At 41.5% G+C, this 24,376-nt stretch overlaps 1 protein-coding gene across 7 annotated transcripts in view; it reads left to right on the forward strand.

The window, feature by feature from the left end:
* Window positions 1-24,376, forward strand: part of Lsamp (limbic system associated membrane protein) — a 2,112,174-nt gene that overhangs the window by 2,070,815 nt on the left and 16,983 nt on the right. For 4 of the 7 annotated variants that reach the window (XM_075962648.1, XM_075962642.1, XM_075962655.1 and 1 more), the window contains 3 exons: window positions 3,108-3,228; window positions 3,678-3,826; window positions 10,369-10,404. In XM_075962648.1, the coding sequence (XP_075818763.1) occupies window positions 3,108-3,228; window positions 3,678-3,826; window positions 10,369-10,404 (306 nt within the window). The remainder of the gene's footprint in view (window positions 1-3,107; window positions 3,229-3,677; window positions 3,827-10,368; window positions 10,405-24,376) is intronic. The other 3 variants (XM_075962675.1, XM_075962661.1, XM_075962684.1) reach the window with 1 other exon arrangement.

Consider the following 24,376-nt stretch of genomic DNA (forward strand, 5'->3'; position numbering starts at 1 on the left):
TTCTTCCTCTTCTTCTCCATTCATCTAGCCCCTTTCTTGGTGATCATTTCTGGACCCCTGCATTTTCCGAATCTGTTCTCTCCTGCACATACTTTTGTTATAAACCTGGAGCAGAATATTTCTAAATTCCTTCATCAGCTTCCAAATGGGCCTCCCTGCTGCTAGTTCCAGCATTTTATTGATGAGGAAATTGAAGAAGTGTGATGCTGGGCAAAGCACTAAACTCTTAATAAGGGAGAACATTGAGGAGTCAAACCTCAATTTGAGCTCAAGTATATGAAATTTAAATCTAAGCTTATAACCTCCTCTGTTTTATATTCTATCCTGTAATGGATCTTTTTCTGACCTGCCAGCCAGTTCCCAAATAATGACATGGAGACTTCTTATTATGAAAGCTTGCACTATAGCTTAGGTTTGTTCCCAAATGGCTCTTATAATTTAAATTAGCCCAGTTATACTAACCTATGCCCTTTCATATGGCTTTGCCTCGCTTCAATCTTGCACTTCCTGTTTACTCTCCATATCGTCTGGTATTCCCTCAAGCTCCTAGATTCCTCCCCCTACTTCCTCTTTCTGCCCCAAATTCCCACCTTTACCTCCTACCTACTTGGCTCTCTGCTTTTTATTACACGAAACACAGAAACACACTTTCATGCAATGTACAAATATCCCACAACACCATCTCTCTACAAATTGATCTACCATCAGCATAAATATATCCAGTTCATGTATTATCCTTTGAACTGATGGGCTCTGATGACCTAAATAGCCAATCATAGAAAGACTTTTTAAAGGAACCTTGCTGGTCATTTTAAGCTGAAAAGAGAAAGAGAAAGTGGAGGGTTAAACTCATGTGGATGGTTCTACAAAGCACAGTTCTGGGTTAGGCTAGGCTCAAAACTCAGACTTCCTACTCCTGACCTCTAAGACAGCCCAGTTTTGAAGAATAGGCTGTGAAAATTGCTAAGGGCTTTTAAACGTGGTTCCCATCATATATATGTGATAAGCCAAGGCCAAGGTGACAGAGTGTAATAAGAGCTCCATTCAACCATACTAAAACCATATCCCAGGACCCCTACTTTCAGTCCAGGTTTTGTCATTATTGTTCTTCCATTTAGCTTTTCAATATCTCATCTTCCCATTTTGTGCCTATAAGAAAATAAATAGCTAAGTCTAAAGCAAAAACATTGCCAACAATAGCAATGCCTTGGCCTGTTGTTTGAGAGCATTATCCAAATGTATTCTTACTCTGTTCTCTCTGAAAGTGGGAAAAAAAACTTTATACTGATGATAAAATGAGATGGAAGGGAACTGCAGGCTGGCCTGATGCTTGTTTGTGTACATGACTATAACTCAGGCTCAGAGTTTATGTAGACGGGGCCTTTAAAACTGATTCCCAAAACCACAGAAGAAAATCAGAAAAAAATACAGGCCAAGAATTTGAATGACTTGTGTATGTCAAAGTTGATTTTATTAATTATTTTCCTCCACAAAAGCTGAGCATATTGAATGGTGCTTGGGCTTGCTTTTCTACCCGCACACAGCTAAATTACCATTTCCTGGAAAATAACCTTTGCTTTAAAATCTCTCTTTATGTGTCTCTCTGTATGTCTCTCTCTGTCTCTATCTCTCTTACCTGTGGTGTGTGTGAATGTATGTGTGTCTGTGTGTGTGTGTGTGTGTGTGTGTGTGTGTGTGTGTGTGTGCGTATGTGTGCATATGTAGGTGGGGACCTACTTTCAAGCGGTATCTTCAGGAATGCTATCAAATTCCTTTACTTGGCCTGGAACTCACCAGTGAGGCTAGATTAAGAGCTCATGCTACGGTATGCATTTTTACCTGGGGGTTTAGAATCAAACTCAGGTACTCATGCCTAAAAGCCAAGAGTTTTACTGGCTGAGCCAAACACCCTGACTGGGAAAAACATTTTTCTCAAAATTCACGCAGTCATAAAACAGCCCTGGACCCAGGAGTTCATGTCTCCTATCTTACCTTTTTTAGTTAGAATCATCTTAGTAGAACTATTTAGAGATTCGTAGTAAATTAGACTATCAGATAAGCCTTTTTTTCCCCCATTCATCTCAAGTCAATTATAGTTTTGTTAGGCACAGCCAAAGGCAAAAAAAAAAATACAAAGCAATATTGAACACCCAGTGAGAGTGAAGTCCTGATGACAAGCAGGTCTTCTGTGTACTGTGAGGCATATCATATTGCAAACCATACATAAAAGCCAAATTTGCTTAGGTCATACACAGTTACAGAAGGAAACACCTGGGGCAAAGATCAAAGCAATGACCCATGGTAGTTTCTTTGCTTTTTACATTCTGGAGTACTTTGAAAACATAGGACAGAGTTTTCAGTTGGGAGCAGTTTAACCCTCTTATTTCATCAGACCCCTCAAAGCCTTCTCTAGCTAGAGTAACAATAACAATGAGAAAAAGAAAAGGGCAAGTGATACACTTTCCCAGTGACTAAGTACATGCACTGCTCCTGGGGAGGCATGTTTCCGAGCATCCATGTCAGCTGGCTCACCGCTACTTACAGCTCCATCTTAGACTATGCAGTACCCTTTCTGAATTCACTGGCTCCAGCGCTCGACTCACCTATACATCATATATGCATGCCCACACAGATACATGCGTGCCTACATATAATTTAAAAATAAATCTTAAAAAATCCTTTGGTTCCACCACTTCCAGAAAAAAAATCACAAATAATATAAACGGCAATTGGAATGATTGAGGAGGAAAGGAAAAGAAACTTTGGGTTTCATTCCCATAAAATGCTATTATAAAAAGTGTATCATTATGTAAGCCAACTCCCCTTTCCATCCATCATCTTCCAATTTACCTTAGCTTGCTGGCGACCAGTCCCCTTTACCTGCTCATGAGGCATGTCAAAGATGCTTTCACAGAATCGCTTTCCTGTCTCTCTCCAACCAGATACTTCTTCTAACTCTATTCAGGGTAGCAATTCTGGAGCCTTCTCAAGCTCTCATACGAACCTGTGGACCCATTCTTCCTAAAGCTTCTCTCACTGCTTCCCTTTGTCCCTGTAGCATCCTCTGCCTCTAGAATAAGAAACCTCTCTCTCTGCCCTTACTACAGATCCACCCACTATCACGGAGTCCAAGAGCAATGAAGCCACCACAGGACGGCAAGCTTCCCTCAAATGTGAGGCCTCAGCAGTGCCTGCACCTGACTTTGAGTGGTACCGGGATGACACCAGGTATGTACCACATGCTCTATGGCCCAAGTTCCAAATAGTGATCTCAAAGTCTCCCAGAGCCTCATGGAAAGACCTCAGTCGTCTGCAATTTTGTGCTTTTTCCTTTTCAACTTCTCCTTTATTACATCACCCAAAATCTGAACCCCAAAGCTATCAGATAAATTTAAATGTGAAGAATATGGTCCAGCTGATAATTTCCACCTATATATTTTTCTTGGATGTAGTAGAAATTTAATTTTAATGGGACTCAGCCATTGCTATGTCTTCTCTATGGATGGGCATCAGTTCTGATAAGAGAACTTGACTACAATGAGTAACTGAGGAAAGAAAACAAGCCTCTATTGACTCTCCTCTTTTTAAAACACTCCAGTGTAAAAGAAGAAGAAGAAACCACTAAGCCACATCCTTTATCCCTTATCCCTTCTAACTCTTCTATTTGTTCCTCTTAGGATAAACAGTGCGAATGGCCTTGAGATTAAGAGCACTGAGGGCCAGTCCTCCCTGACGGTGACCAATGTCACTGAGGAGCACTATGGCAACTACACCTGCGTGGCTGCCAACAAGCTGGGCGTCACCAATGCCAGCCTAGTCCTTTTCAGTAAGTATGTCAAAACAGAACCTGACTCGGTGTAAGCACAGGGTTCCCTCGCTTTGACTTGAAACCATCCCTCATTTCTTAAAAGTAAACCTATACAGAAATAAGAACACTCCTGTTGAAACCAGAATGGAGGCTCCTGGTCTCAGTGGACAAGATTTACAAAGGGGAAGAACTCCACTCTGTACACCCTTACTTTGGAAAACTGCCCAGTTTTTCATCTGTGTCTCTTGGTTTCATTTTCCCCCTGGTTGGTTAGTTACTCTTCAAGAATATTCAAAGGACATATATTTCTTTTGTGGCCTCCTCTTTAAGAAACTGGGGTAATTTGAGGGCCAGGAAATAGATGGCTGTTGGTCTACTCCAGCAGCAAGAGTCCCCGGGAAAAGAAATACTCAGTGAGAGTGAATGAAACCCTAGGAAAATGAGAATCTGGAAAAATCAAGTGATTTTACTGACACAGAGCAAGGGTATAATGAATGATTAAAGCCCGATATAAAACGTGAAAGAGAGGAGGCTGCAGGACGGTTTCCCTATGTCAGCAAGGACCTGATACACCATTGGCAGCAGAGGTAGAACAGTGGGAAAGGGCAGGTCTCTGAAGAGCAGAGAAGACCCTGAAAGATGGCTGAGAAGCAATCAGCTTTTTCAAAGGTACGAAAGTTAAGGGATCTCTGTCGTGGAGTCTTGGTCACTGGCAGTATGTTCAATCAGGTCTCTAACTCCACAGCCTTGTTGGTCAGGTAGCTATAATTCCAGATTCAAATGTCCCTGAGATGCAGAGTTTGCTGAATGAGATCAGAGAAAGATGACACTGTGTGGAACACGGACTCATTATTTATCAGAATAAGTAAGGCAAATGGTTAACCTTCTGAGCTCAAAATTCACTTAGATTATATAGAAAACACTTTGAAGTTTTATTATCACTTGAAGATAACAAACCACTAAAAGCTTATTTTCCCCTCTATATGTGCTCAATTAGAAAAAAAATACCATAGCTAGGAAAGATGTCTTCATCTTGTTGTATTCAATTTAGGTGAGCCTTCAAGGAAAAAAAATTCTGGAAAGAAAAATCAATTTAAGTAAGAGTTCTCTTGAAAGACAGAATCAAAACTCTTTGAAAATTGCTGGAGAGCTAGAGCCACTTATGAAAACCAACAGCCACGAACTACCCTAAATGGAGCCTTAGCTTTCTTATTCTTAACTAACTCCTCTTCACATCGGTCTGTGGTCCTTTGATGAGCTATAGATCAAACGATACATCCGTGGGAAGCTGGATACTCATATGCTGTTTACTTGTCTCTAAAGACTAAATGTACATAGTCTTTGCTCCAGCTGAAGGCTGGAGCACTTAGGGACTAAAGGACTTAGCACTAAAGACACTTAGGGAGCTACGGATTAAGAAATGTAGTTACTTTGTTCCTCCCTAACATAAGGAAATCCAAAGGTATAGGCAAACCCCAGTCGCAATGATAAATCTGAGATTCTGATGAATCTAGGGAAACCTGCTGAAGTAGAACATCATACAGATAACAAAAGAGTTTTTCAGGGGATCAAAAAATAAAAAAATTACAACCCAATTATTTAGAAGAATGAACAATTACACATCACATTAAGAATAAGAAAAGCTTGAGACTTATACAGTTCAAGTAACAAGTAAAACATTGCCTTAGTCTGGGGAAGGAAAAGTTGAGGAGAGAATCCTCGCAGCAGAGAGACAGAGCAAGGGTTCAGTCACAGAGAGCGGAGACACTTGTAGGGCTAGTGAAAGGGGAATGCCAGATCCTAGTGGCCCATAAGAGGATTTAACATGGTAAAATGAAGAAATATTTTAACAATCTTAGGGAGTTTCAATTTTAAACAGAGAATCAGGGAATTGATCACATATTTCATATCATAAAGATGTTCATGATTTGGGGGACATCATCCTCAATTATAAAGTACACAATGCTGTAATCACTGCTGGCCATCTTCCCAGCGGTCCCATACTGCCCTCTACACAGCATCATGCATAATACCAGTTTTGCATTTAGAAACACACAGCTGCATTTAGTGTACACAGCATAAGGCTTCACCTTGGTTTTAGATTTTTTTTCCCCACGGTGATCAAGTTGAGAGGTTGTGTACTTACTAAAGACAAATGAAAGATCATTAGGTTTTGAAGAGAAAGGAGTTATTAACATTGTAGAAAATTAGGCAACCAGCAACTTTGTTTCTTAAACCTAAAACCCAGTTAGGAACTTCAAAGGGAAAAGTTGTATGTCTTTTGCAAGAAAAACAGCATTCCTTCAGGCCCACCTCAACTCCATCAGTTAGGTTCAGGAAGCATGTCATTACAACCTGCAAAGCTAGAACCTTGAAGTGGGGCTTTACGGTGGCCAAGTTTGCAAAGATCAAAAACTAACCAAAAGAAGAAAGAGACAGGGAAGAAGAAGGCAAAGAAAGAAGGATCGGGTGGAGGAATAAAGGAGAAGGAAAGAAAGAAAAGAAACAAGGAGCATGTGTGAGTAGATTGCCCAGTCTTCAGACTGTGTAAGACTACCCATTCTTCAGTTCAAAGTGGGTGAGATTAAAGGGGAAGGGAAGGAAAGGCCCCTGTAAAGCGATGGCTGTTCTTTCTCCACCCAGCAGGGTCAAGAGGAGTAGCCAGAGGCTCTGAGAGAAACATTGTGTGGGCAGCAGGGTGCTCTGCTGACCAAGCTCTGCCAGGGCAGATAGAGCAGCTGGTGGGCTGCTGGAGCCAGAGACAGCAGCAGGTAGAGACCTCGAGCCAGAGTCCCTGAGTTCATGATTATTCATCCTCGCTGGTGGGTCAGCACATTTCCTGCCCCGTCCACTGCAGTGACATGCTGACTTCTGCAGTGTCAATTGCCATCCCTTGTCCTCAGCAACATATATATGAACGCTTCTCCACTCTCGGTTCACCTCTCCAGAGGGGTCAGAATAACTGAATGACGGTGCAAGAATACATTGTGTTTATAATACGTTCTCCCTGAGCCAGTGGAAGCATTTCTCTTTCATTTGTTCTTGTTCTTCACACATGCCCGTATTCTGCCAGAGACTACTTTAGTGTGTATATTTGAATAATTCCTTTTAGGCATTTTTCTTCATACCTGAACTGAGCTGTACGTTTCACATCTTTATAAATGCGTGAATCTAGTGGCACAATGTGCCTGGGCCAGGATTCAACTCCTTAGTCTATCAGGAGAGAGCAGTTTATGCCATAATTGAAGACTGGAATTTCTTCTGATACCACAAGAAGTTTCATAGTCTACATATGGAACATCTCAATGTTCTTACTCTGGTAACTGAGGTTTACCCCCAGGATGATGGCTGTACCTTGTCGCAGTTCCTCCCTTAAGTTTCCATTAGCAGAATGGATAGGGAGGAAAAATAAGGGCAATGGTTTGAGTGTTATTAACTCTTCCCAAGGGAGGCTATGTCGAGTGCTTGCTTCACATGCCTCTCACTTAAGGACGGTCTCACTATGTTCTCATGGTTCCCTATGGCACAGCGATTATGAAATCAGTGAAACAAAGTTATATACAAGCTGAGTTTGAGATTTCAACGTGAGCCTAATGTTTCCAGAGGCCAGTTTCTAAATCAACACACTATTTATTTATATAGACAAAAATGTCAGGATCTACAGCTCATGATGTGCAGGTGAAGAAACACCTAATCTCTTCCTGTTCACACCGTGAGGCGTTTCTCCAGACACTGTTCTGTTCTTTCATGGTAGAAAAAAAAAATCCTTCTTCCATTGCCCAACTCCCACAGTCCCCAACCTCATTGGCCTGGGTCCACTGACTCCTAGACTAGAAACTTAAATCTTTAAATTGTTGAGATTCTCAACTAACATTCCAGGTGAGTGGCTTGTTTCCACGTTAAAGGAAAGTTTTGTTGATCAATTCAGAGAAATAGGTGGATTATTAAGATATCAAGATTATTGAAGATAAATGGCTAAAAATACAAAGACATCTACACTGGCCCATTATGCACCAGTGTGGGGGGGTGTTTTATTCATTTTACTTTTTACTAGATTTTGAAAGCTGCCCAAGCAGTCCACAGCTACAGTGAATCTTCACAGTGGCAACCTCCCCCTTATTTTTCAGAAACCATTCTAAGCTGTTATTTTGGGAGTTTGGTGTTGAAAGCACACCACTTTTTGGCGGTAGTTAAGACATAGGATACTCCCTCACTAGACTCGTACAGATACTTCATAATAAAGCACCCTATTGTTGAGCTGTAACTGCAACAGTATGGCACAATAGTCAGCGACTCCTTCAAAGACTCTCTATCTCCATAAAAAGAAGTAAATGCGCATCTGGATTGTTTTTTATTTTAAAAGGGGGGGGGAGCATCAAAAGAGCTGAGTTCCAGGAAGACTTGTGTAATATTTATAATAAAATATAATCTGAGTTAACAAATTATTTTGATATAAACACTTTGCCCGCCATTCCAGTTGTTATCTTTCTGGTGAAGTCAATTCGAAGTGCTCCCTTGTGAAACAGTTCCCATATAGTTTTTTCTTGAGATATACAGGAGAGTCAGCCAATAGAAAAGCAAAGTCCAGAGTTAAGGACCGTGCATAAAGCCACAACCTGTCCTTCTAGGGTCCACAGTACAATCTGTCTCTAAGATCTCCCTCTAGGCTGCTGAACTGCTTTGACTTTGAGAATCCAAATCCAAGGTAGAAACAAAGCCCCAAGATGCCTGCCCTTTGCTGTTCTTGAAAACCAATTTTCTTTTTTTTTATTTTTGTCTTGTCTTGTTTTGCTTCTATTGGTATCTGCTTTGCTTTGCAGTTCACTCTTAGGGGAGTCCTTAAATCATACTGTAAACTTTAAAATATTAGTAGGGACAATAGTGGGAAGAGTGAGGATAAAAAAAAATCAGGAATGAGAAAGCATCTAAGTGCAGATAAGCCAAAAGGATAGAATGAAGAAGCAAGACTAACTAATGAGGTGTGATAAGCCTAAAATGGTGAGAATGGGGTGGGTCGAAGATGGCAATCACAAGCTGGGAAGCAGTTTTAAAGGCTACGGAGGGAAGTAGCAAGGTTTAGGAATAGCAACCCTCTTGTGAAAATCAGGGCAGAGTGCATTGGTCCAGCTGTGAACAGTGTGATGGGAAAATATTAAGCTAAATCACTTAAACACTCTGAGTAATAACAGCAATAATAAAATAAAATACAGTAGAGAGACTATATATGGGACAGTGGTCTCCAGCTGCTACATAAATGCAGAAAGCAATTCAGCTATTTATTTTCAAAGCTGGAAACAAAATAGCAAATAGGCAGTGAAGGTTTAAATCATTTTTTTTCTACTAGGCACTTGTATAACTAAGGCCCAATTGTTCTCTGAATCTTATTGACCTGTTATGTCTTAATGCACTTAGGAAGCTTTCGTATTTAGCTAGCAACTTTCAGCTAATCTAAAGGGTACACTGTGTAAGGTGCCTGGTACTTTTCTCAATGGCCAGATATATGGGAGACCTAAAGACCGGGAAAGACCAACTTTTCCTTACTGATCTTACAGGAGGAGATGGAAGGCAGAACAAGCTTGAATGTGCTTATTTCTCTATGGTTTGGTCGTGACTGATTTTCATCTGACATTTATCCTTATTTAAATGAAGTAAGCACACTAATTGTCTTCTGCTATACAGTTAGGAGTTGAGAAGTAGTGAGCCCTGCCACATTATTCTACTTTGTTGAAAGAGCCTCAGGGAGGATTTAGAGTCAAACTGAGAATATTAATAAGAAGTGTGGAAGGTCTCTAGAACCTAAATTCCATCAGTATCTTTAAATGACAGGAAGACCAAGTATGGTACTGTGCATGTGAGAGATGTACATACCGAGACCCCAGTGTTCAAAGGAAAATACTTGCTATTATTTAATGGAATATATCATCAAATTTTGACTGGTGAATCAAATTTCAGAGGACACTGGGTTATAACAAGGAGTAGGATTAAGAGACAGACTAAAGATAAAACGTTATCATTCCAAGAAACGTTTTACCTGGGAGTCTTCTTCCTCTGGCATGGATGTATGTAAGTAAAACCCAGGAGAGAAAAGGTGAGCTAGTGCTTCCCAGAATAAGTTGTCTAGGTGCTTGGATAAATAAAGCTGATAAAAGCGATAGGATAAGAGAAAGGAAACAGATGGTAGCTGCCATAGTTCCACCTATCAGGAGCCATAGACAAGAACAGGACCAAGAAAGATTTTATAACATGTATATTCTGTTCTACTCCCTTTTCCTAAAAAGATAACATCTCAGTATTGGATTTTCTAGCAGAGGAAAGGACCCCATATAGAGGGTAACTACCTCTATGCTGGCTCCCTACTCTCGCTTTTTTTAAAAGGGCGTTTTATATTTATAATTTCATTGATATTTGTCTTTGATATCTAGCAGGAAGAACAAATAAATGCCACATGGGAGATAAGATTCTATAGGCATGGAAATTCCTGTTCTGTCATTGTTTAGGCAATCAGCCTTGAGAATTGTGTATTTAAACACTCCATGATGTTTACCATTCTTCCCCTTCAGAGCGTGTTTTACCCACAGTCCCCCACCCCATTCAAGGTCAGTATGATTTTTATCACTGTAGTTCTGTTCCTGGGTCATTCTCCAACATGTAATATGCAAAAAAAAAAAAAGGCCAAAGAGGAAGCCACATTCTCAAAATCCACATCTATTAGAAGTTACCATTTCCCCTTAAATGCTGCAAAACAAGACAATCTGTAGTGAGTAACAGATGCGTCCCTGACTTAACTTCAAGTCAGACAGAGAAGGAATAATGCATTTCGATCTGTATGTATTACAGGTCTCTAAGAGCTTCCATACTGGGAACATAGCTGCCTGGGTGCTGGCTGTAACTCTCTGACCCACAAAAAACAAACAAAAAAACAAACAAAAAAAAAACGCCCATTAAAGATCCTACTGGCCACCCCAAAACACAAATGTTTATAGACTCTGAACCTACGGTCATTAGAGTTGCTTGTAAAATGTATTTTCCCAAAGACTAAACACAACGCAATTACATGAACACTGCTTTTCCTAAACTCTTGAACATCTTGCATGTTTTACCTTTTAAACATACATGCTTTAGAAAACGCAAATAACAATTTAAAAAATAACCACTCTGTATTCTTTTCATAAAACTTTCTACATATTCAAATTCAATTTTTGCCTCCTACATCACATTTAGATGCAAAGTCACAGCCACAACTTTCTAGCTTAAGGGTATTTAAAGGCAAATTGGCAAATAAAATTAAAATAATACAAAAGAATTGAAGTGAAACCAACCTACCATTGAAATTAAATCCCAGAAAAGTGATTCTCAAATAACACTCAAAGTCGTGAGGAAAAAAAAAAAAAGGAAACTAGGCCATGCAAGGCCTAGTGTGGAAAAAAAAATAAATCCAATTAAATAAGATTATCATACACACTATAAGGAAAATGTGCTCAGAATTATAGGAAGAAAGCTGCTGTTTCATAAATTTGAAGATGGATCGTGTTTCATTAACTTGCCCAAACTGAAGTTCCGCGCAGGAGATCTTCAGATTGTCAATAATGCCATGCTTTGCGTATGTATGCCTTCACATATATGCAAACTTGCTTTAATTGTATTTACAATGAGTAGTAGAAGGTTTCTAGAGCTGACAAGACAGCTCAATAAATTTTAAGAGCAGTCTAGACTATGTTAGAATACAACTTGGAACTCTGTTGAATAGAACAACTCCCCTAAAGCATTAATGAAAGCTGTTCCTTACCCTGGCCACTAAAAATAAAACTGTTAAAGTGTGCCTGCTTTTCAGACTTGACAGGAAGTGTAGCGTTTGTAGAAAATATTCCATCTTGAATTCCTGACATGCCACAATTATTTTAAGACATTTAGCTTCTAGTGTTGCCACAGAGATTGACACCATTTTATATTGTTGGCAACTTGCAAACACATCTTGATAAGGAACCCCACACACACATACACACACAGACACACACACAGACACACACACACATACACACACACATACACACAGACACACACACACAGACACACACACATACACACAGACACACACAGACACACACACAGACACACACACACAGACACACACACACAGACACACACACATACACACACAGACACATACACACACACATACACACAGACACACACACACAGACACACACACAGACACACACACACAGACACACACACATACACACACACACACACATACACACAGACACACACACAGACACACACACACATACACACACACACACACATCTGCCTCCGTGGATCACATTTGCGAAGAGGTCATGCCCTGTCCGAGATGAGCTTTGCACAGTATCAGGATGACTCCGAAGGTCTCTGTGACAGTGGCTCTGCAGGCACAGACTCAGGATCATGCGTTGTGGCTGAACAAAGGGACGCCAGACACTGTTCACAGAGGACAGCTGCCGCACATTGAAGCGCAGCCTCACCGAGGGACTGATCTTGTTGAATGCTGTGGAACTTTGCTTCCCAAATACTGAATTCTTGATTGGAGAATGACCCTCGCTTGATTTTGTGTTATGTAGACTGTAGTTAGCTTTCTTAGATAGTTTTTAGAAAATGTAGTTCATCTTCTACTAATACATTTGGCTTCTGCTAGTAGGGATTGAAAAGCTGTTCATGGAGACATGGGATAGCTGGTGGGAGAGGTCCCTGGAGAATGCCCAGTTCTCTTAAATGCCCTGTTCTTGGCAAGGGCACCACCTTTCTAGGGACCCAATCACTTTTTCTCCTTCTCTTTCCATTCAAGAAGGCCTCCCATGTGAAATGCACCTTCCTGTGTAAAGAAAAGACAATGACAGAATGCCTGAGCCTTTAGAGTGACAATCAGTCTTCAAACACCTATAAAAGCATATCTTACTGTGGCCACCACTATTGTGTATCATTCCATTATTTAATTAACTGTTACATATTGTCATTGTCTATTTGGGATCTTAGCTTCCATCCCCAAAGTGTTAACCATGTCTTGTGATTGTTGTTTGAGGCAAATGGCCTGAAGGATGTTAGACCAATTGATTTCTTCAAGGTGACATGAAAGTCACAAAAAAAGGCTGCTCACTGCCTGCCCTCTTCAATAGAAAGAACCTCATCCCCTAACCATAACACAGTTAGTGCCTCCCATTAGAGGGTGGCCCCTCTAATCCTCTCCTGTCCCAACCACCAGGGGCCCTCAGGCCATCTGGGAATGAATTGCCCTGTCTGCAGTGATACCACAATACTGAATGACACCAAAGGTAATATATATTGCCTGTGGCCAAATAGAAATTTTCCAGTGCAGTTACCTCTGGGTCAAACACAAACCAAAACAACAAAAGGAGGGTGCTTTACTATTCCCTAATTAATATATCTGTATATTAATTAGAATATCAATTATTAATAATATATATGTGTGGAGAATAAATGCTGCTTCTTTCTTGATTTGTTTCTGATAGTTGGATTTTCCCATTAATTTTAATTTAGATTTATTCATTCTGAAATGAGTCCTGAATTGCATATATTTGCATAAATACCTCAACTATAGCACTGCAGAAAATCCGGTGAATTATAAAATGAGGGAAGAATCAGCTCTAAATTTCTAGATAATTTTCTCACTTTGTTTGGCTCGAGCCATTTCCAGGGGTTTCTGTGAGCCTGGGCAGTGGTGGTGTCTCCCTTCAGCCAACTTGGGCTTAACCTTTCATCTTACTGAAAGATGCCCTCACATTGAGAAGGAGGATGGCTTCAGTCTGGGGCAAGGAAAAGAACATTAGACAGTTAAAATCAAGTTTAAGAAGGGAGGACAAGGACAACCACCATTCTTTCGTCTTTACAGCTTCTAAGCAAAATTTCCCCTGAGCGTGCGCCTCTCAGGACTTTATCAGCCAACCCTTCTCCAATCACTGCCTATATTATTTTTTTTTAAAGAACAGGAATGAATGTGTCTTATTTGTTTGTCTCTCATCTGATTATTTATCCCAAGTGAACAGCCTTTCCAATCACTAACCCCATGTGGCAAGTAGATCTGGGAAATGTTGAGATTATCTTCCAGGTCCAGGCATTGCGCTAGGTTTGTTCACAGCTGCTTGCCATTCAGTCCCTGTTTTCCGATTGATAAAAACATATTGCACATGGCTGGGTTTGCATGATTAATGTAGCTATCTAAAAGTTCACTCTGAAAACAAAGCAAATTCTCCAAAACTAAAGTTTAAAAAAGCGCACAATCGAATCCGCAAACCAACCAGATTTACGTGAATTTGAAGTTGCCCTGCTTTGTTTTCTCCCCAAAGGAGACTGGTGTCCTTATGAACAAATCTGGGAGCCCAACAGCTAGGCTCCACTTACAGTTTAGAAAGAGACACATCTGCCCCTACGGGGACTCTTCTGTGCATGGGTTCTTTAAATCGGGTTCCAAGAGAATGGAAGGGAGAATAGGAGGGGGAAAACCCTGCATATAACCCATGCTGCAGAGATGCCTGGATAACCCTCACATTTTCACTTATTATCTGAATATATCATGCTGGAAATCAAGGAGAAGATGCCCCTATCAACTTTTAAATCTAACATGTTCATCTGGTACAGCACTGGTAATATAAAGAATAACAATAATATCTAACATACATAATGTGTTTCTCATTTACCAATTCATTATTAGGTCTTTGGTATGGACTATCTTAACCAACCCCCATAATCATAACAAATTGATACTTCTTCCCACACATTTTATTGCCCAAAGTATACTCAAATCCACTCTACCTCATACTAAACCCAGGCCATCTATAGATTTATATAATACATTACCAACCATCATTATATATGTATTCATAATGCTCATTAGATATACACCTATCTAACAAGTTGCAATGATCCATCTAATTGGTTTTTCACACTACAATACATACATTCATAATAGTCACTCTATTATCCATACAGTTTTTTGGAAAGTCATATTTGTATGCCTGACTAACACAGAGATTTGCACGAAAGCACTTAGAAACACAGGAAAAGGGCTGTCTGGCATCACTACATCTAATTTCACACACTTACAGACTGATTTGCATACACACCTCTATTAATTATGGGTAATTACTAGCATTGTTCTCTGTAATTCAGTTTTTCCAACTGTGAAATGGGAAAGAAATTGTATTTTTCATGCCTACAAGCTCAAAGTGGTATTTTAAATACTATATGAAGAAGGACGCTAGAAAGAAAGCATATTGAATTTTCAATAATCATATTCAGATGCACATTCTTCTGTGGCTTTTGAGACCACTGTCCTGAGAGGTATGTTCATGCCACGTGGACATGAGCATCAGAAAGACGTGACTTGCGTGGGGTTTCCTTGTAGTTTGATTATTGTGAATGCCAAGCATGATTTACACGCCCACCCTGCTAAGAAGCTTAAGATAAAAACTACTTCAAGGCCAAGTGAAAAAGAAAGAGGTTTTGTCTTAGTTTTTACCCATACCAGAATAAAAATCTTAAAGAGGAGCCTCAAAATGTCACCCTTCTTTGCTGTGTGGCACACTCACTTCTCAGTGACCACACTACCACACCATAGTATCCCAAAGTCAACAAGCCAAAGGATGTGCCGTTTGTACGAGCCAAAGATAGAGATGGATTGTGTCTAGGGAATTTTAAGTTTTGAAACACGTCTATCCCTGCCTATTCACTGACAGAAATAAGGGTCTTACTTCTTCTGAGAAGACTCACGCAGCCATAACATAACACACTCACAGAAATTTCACTGGCTGTAGTAGAAATTTAAATTGAAATTTATGCCCTATCAGTGGGGAAGCATGCACGGGCAGCCCATATATGACGGCTCTGTTGAACTTGTCCATATCGGGTTTCATGGCTGCGGTTAACACACAAGAGAACAATTAAGGCACAATCTGTACACCTTCTTCTCTGGCTTTTTAGGATAGGTATCAGCAGTCTTCCTGATGATTTTCCTCACTTGTGAGTGACAATTGCAGCTGTGCCATTACTTCACGTGGTGTCAGTAAGTCACTGAATGCCACTGAATGGTGAGGTCTTACTCCCATGTCCATGTCTTACTTCTCTATGCCTTTGTCCTCTTTGTTTGATTTGTTTACTGATCCAGTCTTACTGAAATCTGCTATCACGAATCTCTATGAGATGTACCCACTACCTTACTGAAATGTCCACCAGCAGCTTTGCAGTGTTATTTCTCTCTGGATTTACATTTGGCTTCAAGCTAAATGGCTAAAGGCCTGACAACATGATTTCCAGGAAGGGAAATTCTGAGTATTAGGGTTTTTCTTTCATATTTTCTTATTCCTCTCGTTTGGATCTGTGGACCCCAGTCAGTCTTTCCTGGTCTCATCCCTTTGTTTATGCCTTGCTGCGCTATTTTGATTTCCAGAACCAGCTGGGATTTGAAAATGATGTTTTTTTGAAAATTCAAGCTTCCACTAAATTTTAATTTGTTGGAAATATTACTCTTGCATGAGCTTTATGGAAAAAAGAATCTTTCAAAGTAACAATTACATTTGGGGATTAAGTTTAAGTAATTGGCAGTCTTGTCTTTTTAATTAAAAGGAACAAAGCCTCCTACGAAGAGCTCAATAAGATTTACAGTGGAAAATGTTGGCATACACAGAATGAGAAGACCAGGGTCCTGCATGGGCAGAAAAGGCTGGCATGGGCTCCTCTGGTCTGCTGAGTGTACCCCAGCAGGGCTTGCGTTAGTGTTCCCCACAAGCTATTCAGCATGAAAGTGCTGTGAGCGGCATTGCGGACAGAGCTGGAGTAGATCTTTTCTTCAGGAGCTTATCTCTGGGTTCTTGGACACAGCATGGAGGTAGAGTCCCTAGAGAAAGCGCTGAGAGGTGAAAGGGGAGGGAGATGAATGAGCAAGTGGCTCAGTAATAGAGAGCTTGCTTGGCATGCCATGGGTCTTTGGTTTAATCCTCAGCATCCCTCTACCCAGACAGGATATGTATAGTCCATACTCCTCCAAGTATGAAGGTATCAGCGTGTTCCCAGACCTTGATGAAACGCCATACCATAGTCTCCTTCTGAATATAGACCTTATTTTTAGTCTGTCCCTTGGTTCCCTCTCCCTCTGTCACCTGCAGTTCTTATTCTCCTATACACACTTCTCGGTTTCTTTTTCTCTACATTTTGTTCAGGTTCATCTTGCATTCCCATATACATATTCTCTTGGACTCCCTTCAAACAAAACAAAAATAGTAGTTTGGAGAGTAACACCAATCACCGCTAGCCACTGGTCACTGTCATGCAAACACCGGAGAGCCACTGTAGAATCTCTCTGAAGGAAACAGCAATTTCTAAAGAGGCAGGATACAAATTAACCTCAGTAACAACTTCTTTTTACACAGTTCCTCTTTCCTCACGATGCTCTTTCATCATCCTAAGTTATTTGTAGGTATTAAATTAAACGAGCACTTTGATGGAGAAAACGAAAGGTAAAGCACGCCCCTTACATCTCCCCTCACACACCGCTGTGAGGAAACACGCCTGCCAAGTCAGAACGCAGCGTGAATTAATGAGAATGGGATTCCAATTTAAGGGGTTCCTATGTGCCAGATGTAAGAGGGGAGTCAGCCCACTACTCACTGGGACTCTGCTGAGAATTGTCAGCTTCTATCCACCACGGATCGGGGGAGGAGGGACCTTCCAAGCATTTATCCAGGTTTCTAATTGGCCACGGGGGAGCCAAGGCTGCCATAGTGACTACACCGATCTGCTTTTCACTAACACTAGGAAAAAAACCCTTTCCTCATGTCTGTGACACGTATACACACTTGACACCAGCACCACCAATATGCTATCTTTACAATAATTCATAGGAAAGTTTCTTGCTCATCTGTCCACCTTAGGGACCTTGCATTTCCAGCATGACTTCTGCTACTGCCCAAGAGAACACTGGGGCAGGCATTGCATCCTTTTAGCAGGGATGGGAGTGGGACAGGGGGCGTGGCTACTCCTGGCAGTGGAAGAGAGCAGTACCTAGGGTGTTCACTCTAGCTCTCCTAGATGCTCTATCTAGCTCACACAGCTCCAAATACCCCAGCCATGTTATATGTTGTAAAACTTGTTTGACCATTGGACAATGTTTTGGGTTTGTTTGTTGAAATTACCTGTGTGGTTTGCCTTCTCATTGCTCAGAAGCAAGTAGTGATTGGAGAGCAGACACTAAACAATAACTTGAACGTTGTTGTTGATTCACAAGCTCCTGTAACTTGGGGAACTTTCAAATTATCTCCCCAGAGTTCCGAAACACAGGTAAGTTTGCCACCAAATGCTTCTGAGGGCAGCTGGAAAAGAGAGACTGATTCCCTGGAGGCTCAACTCTCCCATTCTGATCCTCCGGCTGTGGGCTTCTCTTTGCTCCCCTCTTGCTCTGGCTTTTGCTTTGTAGCGTTTCCTTTAGAGTTCATGTTTTCTCTTCCTTAAGCTGCCTACTCACTAGGAACACAAGAAAGAGCATTCCTTGATAGCTCTCAATCAAACTCATTTTGGGCTCAAACTAAGTTAATTTGGCCTTGAACAGTGTTATGAAGACACCATTGATTTACTCAAAGAAATGTTATCCTAGAATGTGTTCTGAGCTAGGCCTTTGGGAATAAGTGTGCAGAGGAAGTCAAGCACAGTGTCTACACAAGGAAGGTTTACAGAGCGCATGGTAAAGTCTGTGGTGTAGACAAGTCAGCTCTGTTAATTGCCATATTAGGGTACCTTCAAGGTGCTGAGGAAAACAGAACCGGGTACTTTAGGTCAATAGGTCAAGGATGCTTTCCCAGGGAAGGGAAGCTGAACAGCAGAAAGGGGGAGAGGGATTTGAGAAACAGAGTAACCCAGCACACACAAAAGTTAGAATCCAGAAAGCCTCACTGACAGGTGTTCAATATAAAGCCCATTTGGTTCTTAACATCTAGTGGGAGAGGCATTTCCCTGAGTTTCTTACTTCTGTTCTTTTGCATTTGACAAGGTAAGAAGACAAAGGGAAGGAAGAACAAGAGGGGGGAGAAGGAGGGGGGAGGAAGGGAGGGAAGGAGGGAGGGAGAGAAAGAGGTAGGGATGGAGGAGTTACGAAAGATACAGTAGAAATTTTTGCTTTGTTATGAGAAAGATCACCTTGGCGGAATGTATGGCAAGCACAGGTACTGTGTGTTCTATAGCAGTAGAATTACCTAAGGTTCGTTGTCTGGGGTATACTGGGTCTGCTTACCAGCTGAGCATCCATAGAATCTTACAGCTTCTTATAGAGTTTGTGGTAGGGTCTAGCTTTTTCAGTTGTAGGAATATCAGATTGTAAGCCTTGTTTTTAGGAAGTTTGGGAGGAGTTTGGATGGATATTGTACTTGTGGTCATCTGTGGCAGGAGTATACAGAAGGACTTGTAGACACAGAAACCTTGTGACTGAGGTTTCCTGCAGATCAAGGAAGAAAGCCACCAGAAGGCACCAGAGGCATAGCTTCCCTTACCAAGGCCTGCACTGTCACATTGTCACATTCAACCGCACAGATGTAGGCACGGGGAGCACAGAGCACTCCGACATTTTTAAATCCCTAATCTTCTTATTTCCAGGAACGTTTAAACCTAGGAAGTCTCACGGATTCACTTATGCTCTCTGCATTCAAATTCCACAGGCCAGTTGCTTATTCCTTTCGCGGCATTCAAATGTTTTTGATTTTGAAACATACAAAAATGAAAACTCACATTACATGGATTAAAAAATTGCTTGCATTGAATCCTTCAGGATTTTGAACCTAAAATGTATATTTAAATGATTCTGAAATGCACAGTTTAGACCTTGGAATAAGAGGGCAGGGAGTAAAACCAAAAAGAGGCAGGAAAAGGAAAAAAGTAAAACCCTCTAGAGATCCATGCAAACCTTTGCTTTTAATCCTTTTTTAGCAATTCAAATAGACGAAGGGGCAAAAAATCATTAAAATATACAGAATATGTGTAGTCCAAAGCATAGATCTTAGAATCTATTTCTGCTTTAACAACTTAATAGAATCAGCAACTAGAGAGGGTTTGGGCTGCGTCGTTATAAAGCAGTTATCTAGCCTCTGTTATAGCAAGAGCCTAAAGACCAAGATGGTGCCCACAGGTACAATTCGGAGCATTCTAGGGACAAGGCCAGAAACACTTGTTACCTCTTTAAAGACAAAACTGCCTGCCAGGCCAGGAGCTCCCACTGACAACTGTGTCGAGTGTGCATGCTTTGTGAGCATTCTGATCTCACACATACCTTTTCTGAATTACAGACCCCAGAGAACCCTTTGTTCAACGTAAGCCTGTAGGCATTCTGGAACACTTTAGTGCACTTATTATTAAAAATTAAGCCTACCAGGGTAAATATGGAACCCTCAGAATTTGAAAGAGCAGCCTTGATTTTACTGGAGTCCTATGTTCACACTGTGAGTGATAAATGAGACTTATTTTCTATAACAATCCACGGGGCAGAGCCCAGAGCTGTCATATACCTTACAGGAAGAGCCACCAGTACATCAAGCTAAGTCTAAGGTGTCTGTAGGCCTGTATAAGCCTCTTCTATTGCTTTCCCACTTCACACTGGGAAGACACAGTCCTTAGAGAAATTAGACTTCAACCATGCTGCCTTCTCTTTCGTCTCATTTTGTGATACCTGCCAACTAAACTTGTAGGGAAGGGGTGCAGTCTGCTTAGAATATTGCCAGCCAACTGCCAAGTAATCAGAAAAAAAAATGCTTTTAAATTTTTTTCCCTGGAGCCAGGCGGTGGTGGCGCATGCCTTTAATCCCAGCACTCAAGAGGTAGAGGCAGGCGGATCTCTGGGAGTTCGAGACCAGCCTGGTCTACAAGAGCTAGTTCCAGGAAAGGCTCCAAAGCCACAGAGAAACCCTGTCTCGAAAAACCAAAAAAAAAAAATTTCCCTAGATTTGATTTATAGCATGTAGCATATTTATAATGATATGAAGTCCAGGAACACTTGAAACAGTAGAAATTAAAACCTGCTCCTTTCAAGTTCACGGCAAAGGGGAAATTTTGTGGGGGAAGGAACACATTCTATAGCTTGTTTGAAGTGATGTTACATAGATACATACAATCATCAGAGCATTCCAAATACTTGAAATTATTATTTATCATAATCCTTGGATTTAAAAAGCAATGTGCACAATATAAACAAAATAATGCAGTTTTAAATGTATACTCCAGACTTGAACAGAGCGGCATGTTAGTGCTGAGCCTGTGACTCAAGTCAATCAGAACCTTCCTTAGGACTTTCCCTGTAGTTCCCAGAGAAGGTTGTGGGCATTCGGGATCCTGGGAGCCACTTTCTTTGCCATCTTTCCTAGCATAAGGAAAGATGCTCCCTGAGAGCACACTGGACCATGCACCACAAAGGGCACCTCGCCTACATTACTCCTTCAAGCCTGGAGCGTGTCTGCTTCCTTCGGCTTGAAGTACTGGCAGCTGATGGCTCGCAGCTGAAAGGCTCCTCATGCACTGCCCTCAGCCTGGCAGCTTGAGCCAGTGACTGATGGGAGAATGGCACTTATAAAGGCCCCCTTCCACCATGCCAGACAACGGTAGGGTTTATCTGAGTTTAGAGTTCTTCACAGAGCTGGTCTCCTTTCTCTGTCCACTCCTACTGCTTCCCTTTGCTTCCCTTAGCAGCTGTTTCGTACATGCTGATATTGAGAGTGCTTCCCGGGAAACTTCCTCCGCCTTTGTGAATTCATCTGTACGTCGAGCCCACAGATTTAGAGGCCTCATTTACTTGGTGTCTTCCATCGCCTACGGCTCTTAAACTCCTTGATCCTCCTCTTCTGTAGGGTTCTCTAATCCCCCAGGGGAAGGGGCTGATGGAGACATTCCATTTAGGGCTGAGAGGTCTAAGGTCTCTCTCTCTCCTCTCTCTCTCTCTCTCTCTCTCTCTCTCTCTCTCTCTCTCTCTCTCTCTCTCTCTGCGAGTTGTCTGGCGTTGAGTCTCTGTATTTGTTTCCTTCTACTGCAGGAGGAAGCTTCTCTGATGATGGCTGAGCAAGGCCCTGATCTATGAGTATAACAGAATGTCCTTAGGAATCATTTTATTATAGTATTTCCCTTTACCTACGTCCCTGGGCTATCTAGTTTCAGGTTCTTGGTCACTCAAGCTGTGGTGGGTATGGGTTCTATCTCATCGAGTGGGCCTTAATGCAAACCAGACATTGGTTGGCTACCACCATGGTGACACCATCGCTCTAGTTTATCTTGCGGGCAGGACACCATTATAGGTCAAAGGTTTTGTAGCTGGGTTGGTGTTCACGTTTCTCCTTTGTTAATTCACAAAGTACCTCCCTGTAGCAAAGATGCGAGCCCAAAGGGATAAAGGCTAATGTAGGCACCAGTGTGATTTCTCCATGTTACAAACTGTGTAGGTGCTGTCTTCAACAACGCAGCCTTGTCAACAGTTTGTGCAAAGCAACTTAGGTTCTTTGCGACATGCTAGGTTGTTTGGAGGTTCCATGGGACCCCTCTGCCTAACAACTGGATAGAGGCAAGATATTTCCAGGACTGAAAGTTTTGTTTGTTGACAAAGAGATGTCCAGCTAAGGCTGTGTCCCCACTTATCTTGCGATTTTACTTAGATCACCCTCATATATGTATATATTGTAGGGGACGTCTACTGCACTGTTTCCATACTACCCTGCAAATATTTTAACGCATAATTTGTTTTCTATAGTTTTACATTTTTAAAATAAAAACACTATCTCCTCTTGACAAGATTTTTTTTAAATCCTGAGACTACAAAAAAGAAAGTGAAGATCATATACAATCTGTTTCCTCAGAGACAGCAACATTGATAGAATATAAATAAATATCTCATCTAAATATCTGCACTGTTCACATGTTCTAGAGTCTCCCCTACTTCCCAGCTTCTCCAAGGCTAGGAAACATCTGTCTTGCTCAGGGTTCGAACAGGGGTAGGGTGAGAAGCAGCTCAGGCTGTCTAGTCCTTCCACTCTGGCATGTTTTCCACCTCAGCACATCCACGGTCTCTCCCCAGGAGGAGGCAGAAAGCTTGTGTTACCGAAGGCAACAGCTGCCTGCTTCTAGCCTACGCCCCAATGCAACCTCGGAATGAGGGCAGAGCTCACTAGTAGGGCACTTGTCTAGCCTGTGTGAGACGCAGGGTTGGATCCCTGGGTTGGCTCCTCTGCAATAATGTAAGCAAACAAGGACAGCTATGGAAGATCCTCAACACTGAGGTTCAGGCTACCTTTTCCTCTCTTACTTAGACCCAGACTGATTCCCCATGATTCCCGGAAACCAATATTCTAGAAATATTAGGCACTAAGATTTAAACAAATTGAATATCATACATGGAAGAAATCAAAAGCTCTAGCAATACAAATAGGAATCACAGGGCATATCTTTTTCTTTGACAAAAGGGAAAATAATCATACTTGGAGGTAGAGGCTGCTAATCCCTAAAGCCTCTGAGTAGAGCAGAGAAGCCCATGAGGAAGAAACTAATAACTTCCAAAGTGTGGCTTTCAAAATTGAATTAATAAAAATGTCCCTCTTTTAAGCCACTATAATAATAAAGGTTTTATTTTTCAAAACCTCGGCACACATAAAATGTCAAAGAACAAAACCCCACCAGTTTCTACAGAGGAGCCTTGCAAATGTTATTCTCTGAGACCTCAGTGACAGCAAGGGAAGGAGAGGAAAGGTTGGAGTCACCCCCCCCTTCCCTCCATCCTCTCTCCACCCCACCACCTGACCACCCCCACTTTTTCTTTTTTCATTGACCGTCTTAGTGATTTAAACCACATTTCCTACATACAACATTCAAGCCTCTGGAACTCTGGAAGACAAAACCTTTATCCATTGTGGACACTCTACCCAGAAAATTATTAACTCTGACCCAGAAAAAATTGTCACTAAGTGTATAAAGTCAGCTACCGATGTGTTAATTTTCAAACCTGTAGCAAACGCGGCAGAAAATCGGCCTCGCTGAAGGGGTTGTGTCATAGATAAGGGCTGTTATTCTCTTATTCAACACGTCTGCATCAGGTAATAAATGAGATACTTATGTTCAAATAAATGCCCTGGAATCACAACAACTGTACAGTGTCAACTCCAGTCCTTCCCCGGACCCCTCCGTGTAAACAGGGAGGAATGGAGGCTGGTGAGCTGTGGGGCAGAGCTGTGGTCAAACGCCAAGCTATGCAATGCTACTTCTGATCTTAAAGTCTTGCTGTTTCATTCCGGCCCGCCGCCCTCTAACCCCACCACGGAACTCCAAAGAAAGACGGCTTTTCTGTATCTGATAAGATACTCACGTTCTCTTAGATAACACGAAAGTTCTCTAACTGAAACAAGTTTCTAGTGAAATATCTTCAAGTCCTCACTTTAGGAGAAGAGATGAGAGGGAGAAGAAAGGAAAGAGGGGGGAGAAGAAAGAATACAGAGGAAGACAGAGATCACAGAATGAAAGGCCAGAGCCCCCTCTTGATAGGGCTTTTGAAATGACTTACCTCCCAGTGAT

Source organism: Microtus pennsylvanicus, chromosome 1 (assembly GCF_037038515.1).
Source record: "Microtus pennsylvanicus isolate mMicPen1 chromosome 1, mMicPen1.hap1, whole genome shotgun sequence".
NCBI classification, from domain to species: domain Eukaryota; kingdom Metazoa; phylum Chordata; class Mammalia; order Rodentia; family Cricetidae; genus Microtus; species Microtus pennsylvanicus.